The sequence below is a fragment of the Cinclus cinclus genome, chromosome 9 (genome assembly GCF_963662255.1).
Source record: "Cinclus cinclus chromosome 9, bCinCin1.1, whole genome shotgun sequence".
NCBI lineage: Eukaryota > Metazoa > Chordata > Aves > Passeriformes > Cinclidae > Cinclus > Cinclus cinclus.
Window position 1 is genome coordinate 6,565,162 of NC_085054.1, and position 13,870 is coordinate 6,579,031.

General features: G+C 37.5%; 2 protein-coding genes across 2 annotated transcripts; one reads left to right on the forward strand and one right to left on the reverse strand.

Moving 5' to 3' along the window:
* The first annotated feature begins 392 nt into the window (after nt 1–392).
* On the forward strand, nt 393–4,588 carry FKBP7 (FKBP prolyl isomerase 7). The gene is made up of 4 exons (XM_062498481.1): nt 393–641; nt 1,788–1,939; nt 3,973–4,106; nt 4,427–4,588. Exons 1-4 carry the CDS (start codon nt 424–426, stop codon nt 4,586–4,588), a joined length of 666 nt encoding a protein of 221 aa, XP_062354465.1. The 5' UTR covers nt 393–423.
* Nucleotides 4,589–6,435: 1,847 nt separating this feature from the next.
* PJVK (pejvakin) lies at nt 6,436–13,658 on the reverse strand. Its single transcript, XM_062498534.1, has 6 exons — nt 13,448–13,658; nt 11,376–11,571; nt 9,970–10,111; nt 9,134–9,251; nt 8,019–8,123; nt 6,436–6,737 (listed from the first exon to the last, which is right to left on the reverse strand). Exons 1-6 carry the CDS (start codon nt 13,656–13,658, stop codon nt 6,436–6,438), a joined length of 1,074 nt encoding a protein of 357 aa, XP_062354518.1.
* Between the last annotated feature and the right edge of the window lie 212 nt (nt 13,659–13,870).

The following is a 13,870-nucleotide window of genomic DNA, read 5'->3' on the forward strand; positions in this document are numbered from 1 at the left end:
GAGCCCCGCGCCGGGCCGCATCCTCCTGCTCCGCCGCGGGGAACGGGCGGCCGCGGCCGCCGCGGGGATGGCTCTCCCCTCCGGCCCCACCGCCGCCGCCTCCCCCCGCGGAGGCGGAGCCGCTCAGCTCAGGCGCGGCGGCCGCGGCGGCTCCGGCGGTGCCGCCCGCCCCGCGGGGCGCTCTGCATCCCCCATGCGCGCCCGGCCGCGCTCCCGGCCCCGCCACCCCGCGGCTGCTTCCGACGTCCCTTCCACTTCCTGAGCGGAGAGGACGGCCCGAAGAACCGCCCGCCCCGAGGTCGCTGCCGGGGCCGGGCTCGTCCTCACGTCCGGCGCGACTGAGGCGGAGCGGCGGCGCTGGCTCGGCCCCCGGCCCTGGGCGCGGCGGGGAGTGTGCCACGCCGGCGGCCGCGTGGGAGCGACATGGGCCGTGGGCTGAGCCTGCCGCTGCTGCTGCTGCTGCCGCTGGCGCTGCTGGCGGCCCCGGCGCGGGCCGAGGGCGGCTCGGCGGCGGCGGAGGAGGTTCAGATAGAGGTGCTGCACCTCCCCGAGGCCTGCAGCCCGAAGAGCAAGAAGGGCGACCTGCTGAACGCGCACTACGACGGATTCCTGGCCAGCGACGGATCCAAGTTTTACTGCAGGTGAGCCGCCGTGGCCCCGGCCGGAGGAGGGCGGTGGGCCCTGCCCGCGGGGTCCGTGGCACGGCCGCTCCACTCGCCCGAAGCCGGAGCAGCGGGACTTGGGGGCGCTCCCGGCTCGGGGCCCGCACTGACCACATCAGCCACAGCAGTTTCTCCCCGTCTCAAAACCTTTACTTTTCCTTAGCCGAGTGTTGAAGGGTGTATAGTTTCCCTAGGGTCAAGAAGGAGCGCAGAGGCTGAAGATGGAAATCAAAGACGGCTTTGCTCGAGGCTGGCGACCGTCGCCAGTGGAGGGGCCCTGGAGGGACGAACTTGGAGAGCCTGTAGCTCACACCTCACATGGAGACCCCCTTTGGCACGGTGGAGGAAAAAAAACCCCATCGTGTTGATACTTGCCATGTTATGTGTGGAAAAACTCGGGTTGGGAGGAGGAGCTCCTGGTAGGAATGCACACTGACAATTTTAGGCAGAAACTTGTATATAGCATGCCGTTCCACGTAGTTGGCACTGTGCATTGCAGCCACATTATTACAGTGTTGGTCTGCAGCCTTTTTGCCTCATCCCTGTTGCTGTTTCCGTTCTGATTCGTTGTGCCACCCATTTTACTGCAAAGTTATCATTTAGTCTTTTGCCTTTTCACTTTGCCCCACCCATCTGTCCTCAGACAATAGCTTAGCTCATAACAGAATCTCGATCCATTCCCCCACTTGTATAATTTAAGAAAAAAAATCACCATAGGATAATTTGACATTTAACAGCACCATTTCACTTGTGTTTCTGTGCCTGTTGAAGTGACTGACTGGTACATAGAGCATTGCTCTCTGGATGTTTTGCTCAGTTGCTGTTTGGTGTAGTGCCCATACTGGGGATGCCTCATATGACCAGAAGCTGCCTCGAGCACTGGCTATCTGACCTGGCCCGAGTCATAGGTGAGCACACAGTACTCACAGTATTGTAGCCAACATTGCCAGGCTCCCCCAGCATGACCTTAATTTATAAATGGAGCAGAAAAGGTGTTTATACTGTGTATTCTTGCACTCTAAACACTCTTGTGTGCTAATAATCTGTGTTCTTACTGACCACAACTAAAAGTTATATTTATGTAAAAAAATGTTATGTTACTAATACAGAATTTCTTTTTAATAGTCGGACGCAAAATGAAGGTCATCCAAAATGGTTTGTTCTGGGTGTTGGACAAGTCATAAAAGGCTTAGATATTGCTATGATGAATATGTGTCCTGGAGAAAAACGGAAAGTGACGATTCCTCCATCATTAGCATATGGACAGCAAGGATATGGTAAAAAAGAAGTTTTAACACTAAACTTTGTCTTTCGTGTGTTTTTTACCCTTTCAAACACAGAGCATTGTAAATGTCTGTAAGAGCTGGTGCTCCCATTTGGAGGCAGTGCTGCTGTGCAGTTCCCATTAGAGCTCAGTACATGCCACCCAGTGTGTTTTCCCAAGTATTGCCATAGTGTGAAAAATTGGCAGCAAAAGGAAGATTTCAATGATCCGTATCAGCATTATTGTGTTAATCTATTAAATTCCAGTCACGTCTGGTTTTTATTATTTGACTGCTACCTGTTTAGCCTTTTAATGACAACCTGCATCTTCTGAATAAAATGAAATATAATGCAGTGCAATTAATCTAAGTAGAAATCATTTGCTTAAAATACTGCTTACATTCTGAATAGTTAATGGCTCTCATTATCACATTACACAGTAATTGCAACAGTGCAATACATAAAATCTGATTTGAATATAAGATAATTCAATGTGCAGATTACTTAAAAAAGTTCCAGTACAAGTTTTATGCAGTGTTTCAGCATTCAAATGTAGATAAATTCAGCTCTCATATGAGTGTAGTAGTTTCTGTGAAAAGGTAGCTCCTGCACTATGCTATGTCAGAATTCAGTGCATCAGTTCAGTCTTTAATACAGTTTCATACAAAAAGGAAAAACACACAAATAAAAACTGTTCTTTAATACTAGTGTTAACTGTTTGTTGCAGGTAGCACTTGAAGGAAGTAGCATTCTCCTACAGCACACCTGTCCTCTGTCTCAGCATATTCCTGCATGCTGGGGAAGATGCCTGCCTAATCTTGACTTAGTAAAGATGCATGTGGCTTTCTAAATCTTTACATATCTTTCCTTTGTTGGTATGTATATTTGTAAACTACTGGCACTGAATTCTACAATTGTATCTTTCTATTGTAAGGGGTTTTTAAATCATGATTTATATTCAAATGTACCTAACACTTCTACTTTTCTAAAACCTGGAAGGTTAAAACCTTTTGAACTCTGAAATCTGTTATTTTTACTGTGGCTATTTTAGATGAGTAGTGTCATAGTTTTGTTTATCTTATGTTTACAAACAGTGTAGATTCTTTAGCTTTAATTCAGTTTATGAAGGATGGACACAAGCTCAGAATTTTGAGGTTACAATGTCATGCTCACTGGCTTTGGCAGCTTGCACGTTTGTATTTTAATTTTACACTGCATGATTCCTTTATGCTCTTTTGGCACTACTTTTAGACCACATTGTTTTGTTGCTGTTTCTTTTCAGTTCCCTTTTTTTGCCAGTTGCATGATATATGGACCTGTGTTTGTAGGCAGTGCTGTTTATACATCAGGTGGCAGAGAATGCTTTGATCCAGGAACAAAGAATTCTAACAGTTGTTTTCTTAATTCAGAGGCCAGACAAAGTATCCCAGTAGTTTGATGTTTCCGTGGGGTTTTTTTGCAAGTCAGATGACTTACATTCTGTTGCTGCTTTTTGAGATGTACATTTTAAACACTATTTTATGGCATACATAAAATACCTTTTACCATAGGTATAATTCATACAAAGTAGGTAAAACATGATATTGTCTGCTTGTTTTTTCAGACAGAAAATAAATAGGAGCAGTGATCTACTACTGTTATATTTGAAATCAGATTGCAGCTGTTTAATAAAGATGTACATCTTAGAACCAGTCTCTAAATATGCCTTGTCACATGACAGGATGTGAAAGATTGCAAACTTTAGAAGTACTTGTTTTTTCATGATAACCATTCACCTAATCTCTGAAAGTACTCTGAATTGGTGTGCAATAAATTTTTGTTTCAGGCAAGTACATGATTAGCAAGTTTCTTCTGAAATCATTTATCTAACACAATCAAACAGTCTTCCTGTCTAGATGTACAGCATTTAAATTCAGAGTTTAATCTGAATATTAACACAGCCTTTTTTAATAAAAAATAATTTACATGTGAATTTATCATATATGTGATCTCTGCCCATAGTGTCTGATTCCTTAAATTCTGCTTTTTTTTTCCCTTTTTTTCACAGCACAGGGCAAGATTCCACCCAATGCAACACTGATCTTTGAGATTGAACTTTATGCAGTAAATAAGGGACCTCGTAGTGTTGAAGCATTTAATCAAATAGACAAAGACGGTGACAAGAAACTCTCTGAACTCGAGGTAATACGATGCAAATAATTAGAAACAAATAATTTACAAAACTATAAGTGTGGCTGCACGAGTTTCATCTTTACATGAGCTGTCTCTGCTGCAGCTGATCATGTAAGGTTTCTCTGTGCTTACACAAGCTGCACTGTGTTGTAGTTTGCTTAAATTTGCTTTAATACATTAATAAGTCTCAAACTACCTGTAGACAAACTAGATGTGTCTGTACTGGAATCACAATACATTACCTGTATACTCCCAGTGTCCTTGAAGCTAGCTAGATTGGGTACTGGTATAAAAGTCACAATTATTGGACTTTTTTCTTTTTCTTCTAGATAAGCCAGTATTTGAAAGAAGAATTTGCAAGAGATGGCAAAAAACGTCATCCCTCTGCCCATGATGAAATCTTAGCTGATATATTTAAGAAGAATGACCATGATGGAGATGGCTTCATATCAGCAAAGGAGTACAATGTCTACCAGCACGATGAACTCTAAGTACTTCAGAAAATCCTTGACCATTTTCTGGGCACTGAATTCTAAATAATAATACTTTGTCACAGAATTTTTGTATTTTTTTTTATAGTGGAATCTTTTTTTATCTCTTAAGGTGACTGTAAAAATCTTATTTTTAACATTCAGCTAATAAAATGTGTCAGATGTTACAAAAGAAAGAAATAAAATTGCAGTACACCATGATCTAATATTTGTGGTTCCTACAACATGTTCCAAATTACAATATTGCTCAGTAGTCTCTGATTTGGTGGAATACTGATGAAAGTAACTATTTCAGTTCTATTGAGCACACAAAAGTTACAATAGCCTTTGACATAGCTGGAATGTAACTGATGAACGCTTCTCAATCCCCTGTAAAATAAAAAGGGAAAAGAGAATCCCAGGAATATAACTGTTAGACCCTTGCAGGCTTTTAGCCTACCTTCTTGAGGAAAAGCCATTTGCAGCAATTAAATATAGGAGGCCTTAAAATAGGCAAACTGTTTATGGAATGTTAAGATAAAACCAAAAATGTTTTTAAAGTAATTTAACCTCTTTGATGTAATATTTACGTAAAGAATTTGGTGTTGAAGGAAAAACAGTATTTTAAGTGAGTTTTTAAGCTTTGATTTAGTAATAATTATCAAGTTTTCCAGTTTATTCAGTGGCACCAAGTTATAAATCTACGCTATCATCATTTAATTGAGTGAGGTTGAAGATGGTGGGAGATACTATATATAAACCTAAGCAATTAATTACTTGGGCATCATTCTGGTTTTCCTCACTGGAAAAATGCAAAGAAGTAGCAATAGTTAATAGACAGTACTTATATCTGCTTGTGTAGAGCACATAACACTTGTGTAACGTACTCTTCTCACGTGAAAAGCAATGGCTCTTATTCATTTCAACATGTAATAATCAGATGTACACAGTGAAGGTGGCAGCACAAGCAAAAAAAGCTTCCATACCTGGGTTATCCTTGAAGTCATTTTAAAAGGTATAAAAGGCTTTTTTTGTTCTGCCAGTGTGAAGCAGTGTGGTGAGAGGTTTAACAGTGCCCTGCCCCACAGCCCAGTCCCAGCCCTGCACACAGCACTCCAGTGCTCCAGTCCTCAACAGACTCCATTTCCTGAGGCTGGGATGTGCCTGTTAAAGACCTTCTACCCCTGGAGTCTTGTTGGAGTGAGCAGTTGCATTATTTTCGTAAGCTTCCTAAACATTTTCTGCTAAGCAGGTTTTTTTTTCTGAGCACATAAAGTCAAGAGCAGCTTGTAACATAAAATTCAATTGCAGCAGGTGGACTAGCTGGTACTTTTTAATAATCTAAACAAACTTGATATACAGCAACAGCACCCTAATATAAAACTCCCATCCATAGTTCCAGTTGTTCCCTTTTGTAACTGAAACATTAGACTGAGCTAAGTTTTAGCATGTTTTTTAATCTGATACTTCAATTAAACATTCATGAGAACACTAAATTATTAACAAATACTCTCATTTAACCATCATATGCCAGTGTAGAGAAAGGCAACATTTTGGGAGTTTAACAACAAGTTTGTGTAAACAACTTTAAGTTCTAGCACATATTTTGAAATGAAAATACTATTTAAAATACGTTTATCATGATAATGAGAAGGTTATAGGAAAAATAGCAATGTCAGGGAATTCATGTGTATTTTAAAGTACAGGTCATTGACTGTGAAGCAAAGAATTTGAAGATAACAGCGTAATAAAATGTTTTGCACTTTCACTGTTTTGCATTTCACAACTGGAGACATATTTACTAACTCTGAAAAGTTTGTGGCACTGTTATGCCCATGTGTGTGACAACAGGCACTTACCCAGATCAGTTACTTCATTCTCTTATGCCAGAGGTCAAAACAGGGCACAGCATGCAATCGTACATACTTCTGTCCATTAAAAGAACACTCCAGGCATCCATAGACTGTCTCCCTTTTAGAACTTCCCATTCCACAAAGGACACAGGGGCCTTTGGGGATGTTATTATTAAGTAAATTAATTCGGATATGAGAACTGTCTCTGAGATAACTTGTAGAGAGATCTGTCATGCTTGCAGCTTTTTCATAATAATCTGTAAAAAGGTCCTCCAAGTAAGGGTCAGAGTTAGCAACGATTTCCACTACTCCTTTGTCTGTAAAAGAACACACAAGAAAAAGAAGCAGTGATTTGTTATTACATTTTGATCTGTTGTTTTAAAAATGTCAGTTTAGTTACAGAAATTACAACTGATTCACAAAACTGTTCTAAGCATGCTATATAGATTGTTTCCCATCAAAAGCCTTGTGTGAAAAAGTTTTTCTTCAACTTCATTTAAGACACTGACAAAAGCCAGACTTTTTACGTATGACTTATGTAACTATATTTTTAGAAAAATACCTAAAGGATAAGCATGAGGCAGGCTTCTAAGAAATTGGTGCAAAGTCAAGCCACAGGTATGTACTTCCCTGTTTCTATTTTTTGCATTTCCAATTCTGTGTTCTAAGCACTGTAAATTCACTTTTATATCCTATTATTTACAAAAAATTCTACTAATATTTACTATGTTTAGAAAACTTGGAGGACTCCTTGTTAACCTCCTAGCATATTTCTGAGCTTCCAGATGTGCCAGGTAGGAGCTACCTACCTTTCCCTCTCTCTTCAGGGACTGACTAGACTGAGTGAAGAACTTTCAGGCAGCTAGAGCTGCTGAGATGTATCATACCCACTAAAGATTTATTCCCCTAGTGTGCAGCACTGAAGGCTTGGTCCTTTAAAAGTCATTTCATTGAGAATGCGATACAGTGGAGAAAGGAAACCTATACAGAGCAGCCTTTTGGACATGTTTACTGCTCAGCATTTATCTTCACACTCAGATCTGCAGATTTCCAAAGTACTTGGACCAAGGAGTGTTACAAGTTTAAGATCTGGAAAGCTGCATACAGGGATCTGCAGTTTTGTTGGATGCAATATTCATATTAGAATGAAAAAAGAGGACTATGATGGTATCCTGGCCATGTCCCTGCCATGGGAACACAGTGCCTAAGGACTACATTCAATTATTTCAGTTAATATTGTTTGGTATTTAAACTTACAGCTTTTGCCCTCAAATATTACTATATTTGTAACTTGTGTAATAGGAGCTGTAAATGGCAAACACATGCAAGAGGTTCAGTGTTAAGTTAGATGTCTAATTACTCAATATCAGTTTATCAACATCCATAAGATTAAGATATTTAGAATTTAACGATCAGATTTGTTATTTTTGAGAGACAGGTTCTCATATGTAAATTTTAATAACTCTGTAATCATTTCAATTGAGAGGTGCATTTTGCATCAAAATTATTTTCTTTAGGCATTTATTTTGCACAGAAATTAAAGAAACAAAGATACACTTTAAAATAAGACATTTGTATATAAATATCAAAAGTCATACTTCGATGGAATAAATTATTCTTTAATCTCCTTAATTTGGTCAGTGAAGATGATCCGGATTTTTCTCTTTCAAATCCTCCTTTTGCAATTGGAGTCACACAGAGTTCTGTAAAAATGACAAAATTTTTAAAGGACAAGATATTAAAGCCATAATTGTGCAACAATTTAATATGCTTTCTAATCAATAAAGTTAACAGTGATTAAATTATCTTTGTTAAGGTTTTTAATGGCTAGTACAAGTCTGCACACAGTAATAGCCCATAGAATCAAGTAACACAGATTCAATGGGAATTTTTAACTGGTGGTGGCTTTCAATTAACATCTTCAGAGCCTGTTTTGGTTCATACACAAATTATATTCATGTTAAGGGGTCAGGACAGTCAGTATCATACCAATGGAAGCCCTGATTTTGAAGGACAAACATTTCTGCAGTCTTACCTGAAGGTAGAAATAAAACATAGTAAGCAAGGCTGTGAGTTCTGTACTCGCCACTTCCAATACTGAATCAATTATTTAAACTTTTTTAAAATAAAAACAAGTCTCATCTATGATTCTATCCATAACTTGAAAGAAAAACTAAAGTAAAATCTAAGCTATGGAAATTTTTTGTTTCCAATTACTGCAATTATTTCCTCCTAAATAGCTTTAGATATTTCTATGTGCAAATGATGTGTCAGACTGAAATTAAAGCCTCAACAGAAAAAAAATGTTATTAGTTTAGAAGTTTTGTACACTTTTTTTCTTCACTTGTATCTTTGTACTTGCCTATTTTATGCAAAACTGATCAGATAGTCTCAGAAACCTGCTCCTCACCAGCTAGAAATATAACTAAGTGGGGTTTTTTTTCATGCCACCAAATAATTTAAAAAACATAAAGTCAAACTAACTTTTAAAAAATGTTCCCACAGCAGACTATTTTTTAGTGTCTGCCTTGTTTTTTCTTTCAAGCACTGTTTCTGTCAGAATGCCAGAATACTTATGTGCATAAAACTAAAGCATCCCATTGTATGGGATCAGGGCTTATGGATATTAAGAGCAATAAAATATCTTTTAAAGTTTTAAAAACTTAGATCATTATAAATAATAGCAGTAATGACAGCAATTCACATCACTTACCGAAATTACCATCCAAATGAATGTAGAGTTCAAATACACTAAAAGCAATAGTTGTATGTGCAGGAAAAACAATGGCTTTGTCCCGCCCTTTATAATTCTGATCTTCAATTATGTGAAACTATAATTTAGAGAAGGATCAAAAGAAAAAAAGTTACAAATTGAAATGAATAAATAAACAAAACACTAATCTTAACTTCATACATTGAGAATTATAATGCCAGGGGAAAACTTTGAAATTGCAGATCAAATTTCACGACTAAAGAATTTTCTATTAACTACTTTGCATTTTAATAAATTTTGATACAGAGAGAGTAATTTGCATCACTTAACTGAAAATTATGTGAATGATTTATAAATACTAGAAAGAAGTTAGAAGACCTGTAGGTTTAATTATTCAAACACATAGAGGGGGAAAGGGGAGGCAGAGCTGACAGGGCGTAAGACAGGGAGTAAGATGCTGACCCCTCAAATAACAACCTGAAATTCCTGAAATGTGTCACAGAACATGATCATAATAATGAAAGAAAGGTTATATATTCATTAGAAAGTCAAAGTAAGAAGTAGTAAATTCCACATTTTTGCTGAAGCTTTACCCCAAGCAATGGCTCACTGTCTAGCCATCCTTTCATGCATTTCCCATCTCTCAGTCACATAAGCACTGCTAACAGAAGACCAAGTTTTTAACCACTTTATATCAGTACAATAACATTGATTTACTTCAGAATTATTTTCTGAGCTACATTATGAAAATACAATTAAATAGAACTATAAAATTTATAAAAATGAGCTTTTTGTGCTTGATCATTAAGTTACAGAACTTTGTCAAACGTATTTACCCTCATTGTCTCTCCACGCATTCCAGTATGGACAGTTAATGAGCACTGCCTTGTAGTTCGAATACTTTCCATGACCACACACAAAACTTCCATCCGACTTTTTCTTGACTGATGGACTAGACAATGATCAAAGTTTATTTTTCTAAAATCAAGAGGGAGGCAAGACGAAAAAATCAGATATAATTAACAGTTTACAAAGCAGCTAAGTAACTTTAAATCAGTAAATAAATCACCATAATGTCTGTTTCATAGCAGTAAAACAACTGAACCAAGGAGATCTCTGGAAACTTAATATTGGTTTTCAGTGTTTGGGAACAGAACTAAAAAACTCACGGAAAGCCAATATTGTATAGATGTTAGGATATCTGGGACACCCTGGAAAATTCAAAGCCTGTCCATCTGACTCCAGTTTTAGTGCCATTAACTGAAAATACCCTATATTACTCATAAACAGTACTGAACAATCACAAAACAAGTGTTTGTAGAAGAATTTCTACAAACAGTGACAGTTCTATAACACTGAATCTTTTTTCAGAAGACTAGATCCTCTCTCCTCACCCCCAGTTATTAATGATAACATTTGGAAGTTACAAATAAACTAGGAAAAGGTAGGTATGGAAGGAGAGGGTACAGATACAAAATGGCATGCACTTCTTGGTAAATAACAACAAGGTAATAATATACATTTGCAAATGCCAAATGTTGCATCATGCATAGTAAATAATTTACTGGCGTGCACTACTGGGATTCACTGGGATGACATTGTTGCCAAGGGACAATCTTTGAAATAGGAAAAAAGAATTACACCTAGAATTAGTCAAATCGTGTTTCTACACATTCAACACCTGTGCTAGCATCACAGGAGCACCAGGTCCATTTTTGGTGTCCACAGCTCAACAAGAATGTTGGTAAAACAGACTCGATTTAAAGAAAAGTCACAGAAGGTTGTGAAAAATTCAAGCAGATAAACCTATTTTGCTTTTTGCAGAAAAGGCTCGATAAAACCTCTAGGTATCTGCAATGGCAATAATATATATATGGCTCTCTAGTTCATCAAAGGCAAAGAAATCCTGTTTCTGAAACCTGAAGTTGGGTAATGTCAATCAAAGTAGATTTCAAAATTTCAATACTATGGTGTAACACAGTTTGGATGGACTCTTCCTTTCTGATTTTTTTTTTTTTTCCTGAGAGATGAATTATAATTCAGAGAATTCAGGAAAATTGTAAAGCCTGTATTATACAGGTCATGTGTCTAATCCCAGTGATCCAACCTGATACCCTTGAAAATATCAGAGGGTGACTGCAACTGATTGACTAAAGATAATCAAAACCTAACCGCTTCAGACTTTCAACCTAACTGTATGAAATAGAATTATGGAAACAGAAATCAAAACACAAAATACAACCTTGTAGTAAGTTCTTTAAGTAATGTTGGTACTTCAACTTCGTGCTTGGTCACTATGCCAAATGAAGCTTTAAAGGCAACAGAATCTGATCCAGCAACATCAAAACCAACATCATTCATTATCTGATTTCCTTTTCTGCCATTAAGAGAAACATCTGATTTGTCTTCATAGTTGAGCAACTGGTAGGACGAGACACCTGAGTGAAAGAAGATAACCTTTGTGTGATGAAAAGTCTGAACACATTATTTTCACATAGCAGGAATTAACGGTACCATTCCTACCATGCTTAATCATTTTGGTATGAAATTCAGAGCCACACTGGGCACTTGTTTATTGGTGTTACTACTGATGATTGATGGAAAGAGTATTTCAGTTTTCTGGGTTCACCAGATTTCTGGTTATTCTCCTCAAGTACTTCTACCAGTAACTATGATGCTGATATGTGTGAACTACACACGTAGTGTGTTCTGGCTTTAACGACAGAGGCTATGAAACCCAAAAGAACTCAGTGAAAGCCGCACAGAATATTGAAACTCAGAGTAAAATGAAAGGCACTGTATAATAATTACTAGGGAATTCTGAGTTTTAACTAAATGCCATACAAAGACCCTAGATTTTCTGCATTTTTGCAATACATGAATGAGACATGGGTGTGCCAGTAACATTAACTCTGCCCAGGGACTATGTCAGTTTATTTTGAAGGAAAACAACAGATTCATTTTGACTTGCTTGAAAGTTTGCATTCAATTATTGTACAATCAAAAGGTAGGTACCAAAGCATCGCTACAAAAATGTCTTTATAATATCAAATACATTTCCATTACACTTACAGAAATAAAACTAGAACACATTGCTTATCAAATTAAATTGAACAGAGGGATTAGATTTCCAAATACATCTCAGAATCTGGGGTTTACTCCTTTTTTAATCCTTTGAAGATATTAGGATAAACTGACATTATGAAATCACCTACTATAAATCCTGTTTGACTTTATTTTTAACCAAAAAGAAGGTTCATATATTTTTTTATAATTCTGAAAGGGTTGGAAATACTTGTCCTTGTCACATAAAAAAGGAAATTCAATTACAAACTTCTTTGTTTACGTTAAAGGACAATACTTTCTGTGCATGACATTTAACCTTTACAGAAAAGACTAGTAAGTCTTCCTGAGACTTTTTAATGAGGTTTTACAAGCTTTTTCTCAGACTTTTTAATGAGATTTTTAATTTTTTTTCCATTCAGAACGAGCCAGCTGTCTTCTCCTCAATGTAAGACATTGTGTTGCAATTCTTCTTAAGCTTGCATCCCAAAATTCCCTCTTGTGGGATCAAGTAGTATTTCTGCCTTCCTGTTCTCATTGTAGTTTGTCTTAGTAGGGGTTTTTAACAGATACATTTGTTGTGTAATAAATATCAAAGTAATTTTGTCAAAATTGGCATATTGAAAAAAAAAATCCAAATAAAGCAATAAAACCGTTTTGAGAAAACAGAGCACTAGATGTGAATTACACACTTTCCAAAGGCTAAGCTCTTTAAATACACCCCAAAGATTGCAAAGGTGGAAAAAGTCTCATGAAAATCCAGTTACATCAGTCAGATGTAATAGCTGTTTGGAAATGCTTCTGCCTGTGCAGAGCTCAGTTCAGCACCAGGAACTGCCAGCATGGAAGAGCTGCAGAGTTGAGGCAATTCTTACACACTTAGAAGTGAGTATACAGAGAAAGGACTACATTTCTAAACAAGTTTTAGGTAGCAATTAATCAGCATACATCGGTACATCTGTCAGGAATTTTTGGCTTGTGAAAAAACAAGGCTTAACTGAATTTGTTTAAAACTAGTTCAGAAAATATAAAGACTTTTTAGTATAAATAATTTTCTTTACTTTTTTACTTTATCCAGAAAGTCCTTTTTCTTCCATTTTGATTTGTACTTTTTTCTTTAATATTTATTACATGACTAAAAAACAACAAAAAAGTTATTGCCCATTTATTAAGGAAACTACCTCCACAGTTTAAACTGCATTTACTAGAAAACATGCATTTTTCAACTTTGAAGAAAGGTAAAAATCTTACCTGCAGAAATTTCCTTCTCCCCTTGAAGAATGTCTTTTAATGTGAAAGGTGTTGAAGCAAATTTAGATTTTTTTGAAAGTGAACATTTTCTTTTTTTAATCACTAGGCTCAGAGGTTGGTATCTGTCAGCTTCACTGAGGCTGGGCACTGGAACTAATCTTCCTCCATCACCAACCTGTTTAACAAAGTTTTTGGTTGCAGCAGCAAACATATTATGACATTAGTAATTATAATAATAAAAAGCTCTGTATCAAGTGTGGCTTCCAGACATTGAGCCCATGTTCAATTCTTTTTATATTGTTCTTCCAAACAAATTAACATGCTTTGAAAAAAAAAAAAAAATCAGTCTGTTTTTTTTTTAAGATTGGATATTTCACTTTTAAAGAATCAATAACATCCTAGCTACCGAATTTCTATGGTGTA

What these genes read in the sequence shown, in the direction of transcription:
- FKBP7 (XM_062498481.1), top strand. Translation starts at nt 424, where the DNA reads ATGGGCCGTGGGCTGAGCCTGCCGCTGCTGCTGCTGCTGCCGCTGGCG. An exon ending in GGATCCAAGTTTTACTGCAG is followed by an intron (nt 642 to 1,787) that starts GTGAGCCGCCGT and finishes TCTTTTTAATAG; the next exon opens with TCGGACGCAAAATGAAGGTC. An exon ending in AGAAACTCTCTGAACTCGAG is followed by an intron (nt 4,107 to 4,426) that starts GTAATACGATGC and finishes TTTTTCTTCTAG; the next exon opens with ATAAGCCAGTATTTGAAAGA.
- PJVK (XM_062498534.1), bottom strand. Translation starts at nt 13,658, where the DNA reads ATGTTTGCTGCTGCAACCAAAAACTTTGTTAAACAGGTTGGTGATGGA. An exon ending in GGAGAAGGAAATTTCTGCAG is followed by an intron (nt 11,572 to 13,447) that starts GTAAGATTTTTA and finishes TCTTTCACTCAG; the next exon opens with GTGTCTCGTCCTACCAGTTG. An exon ending in GAATAATTTATTCCATCGAA is followed by an intron (nt 6,738 to 8,018) that starts GTATGACTTTTG and finishes GTTCTTTTACAG; the next exon opens with ACAAAGGAGTAGTGGAAATC.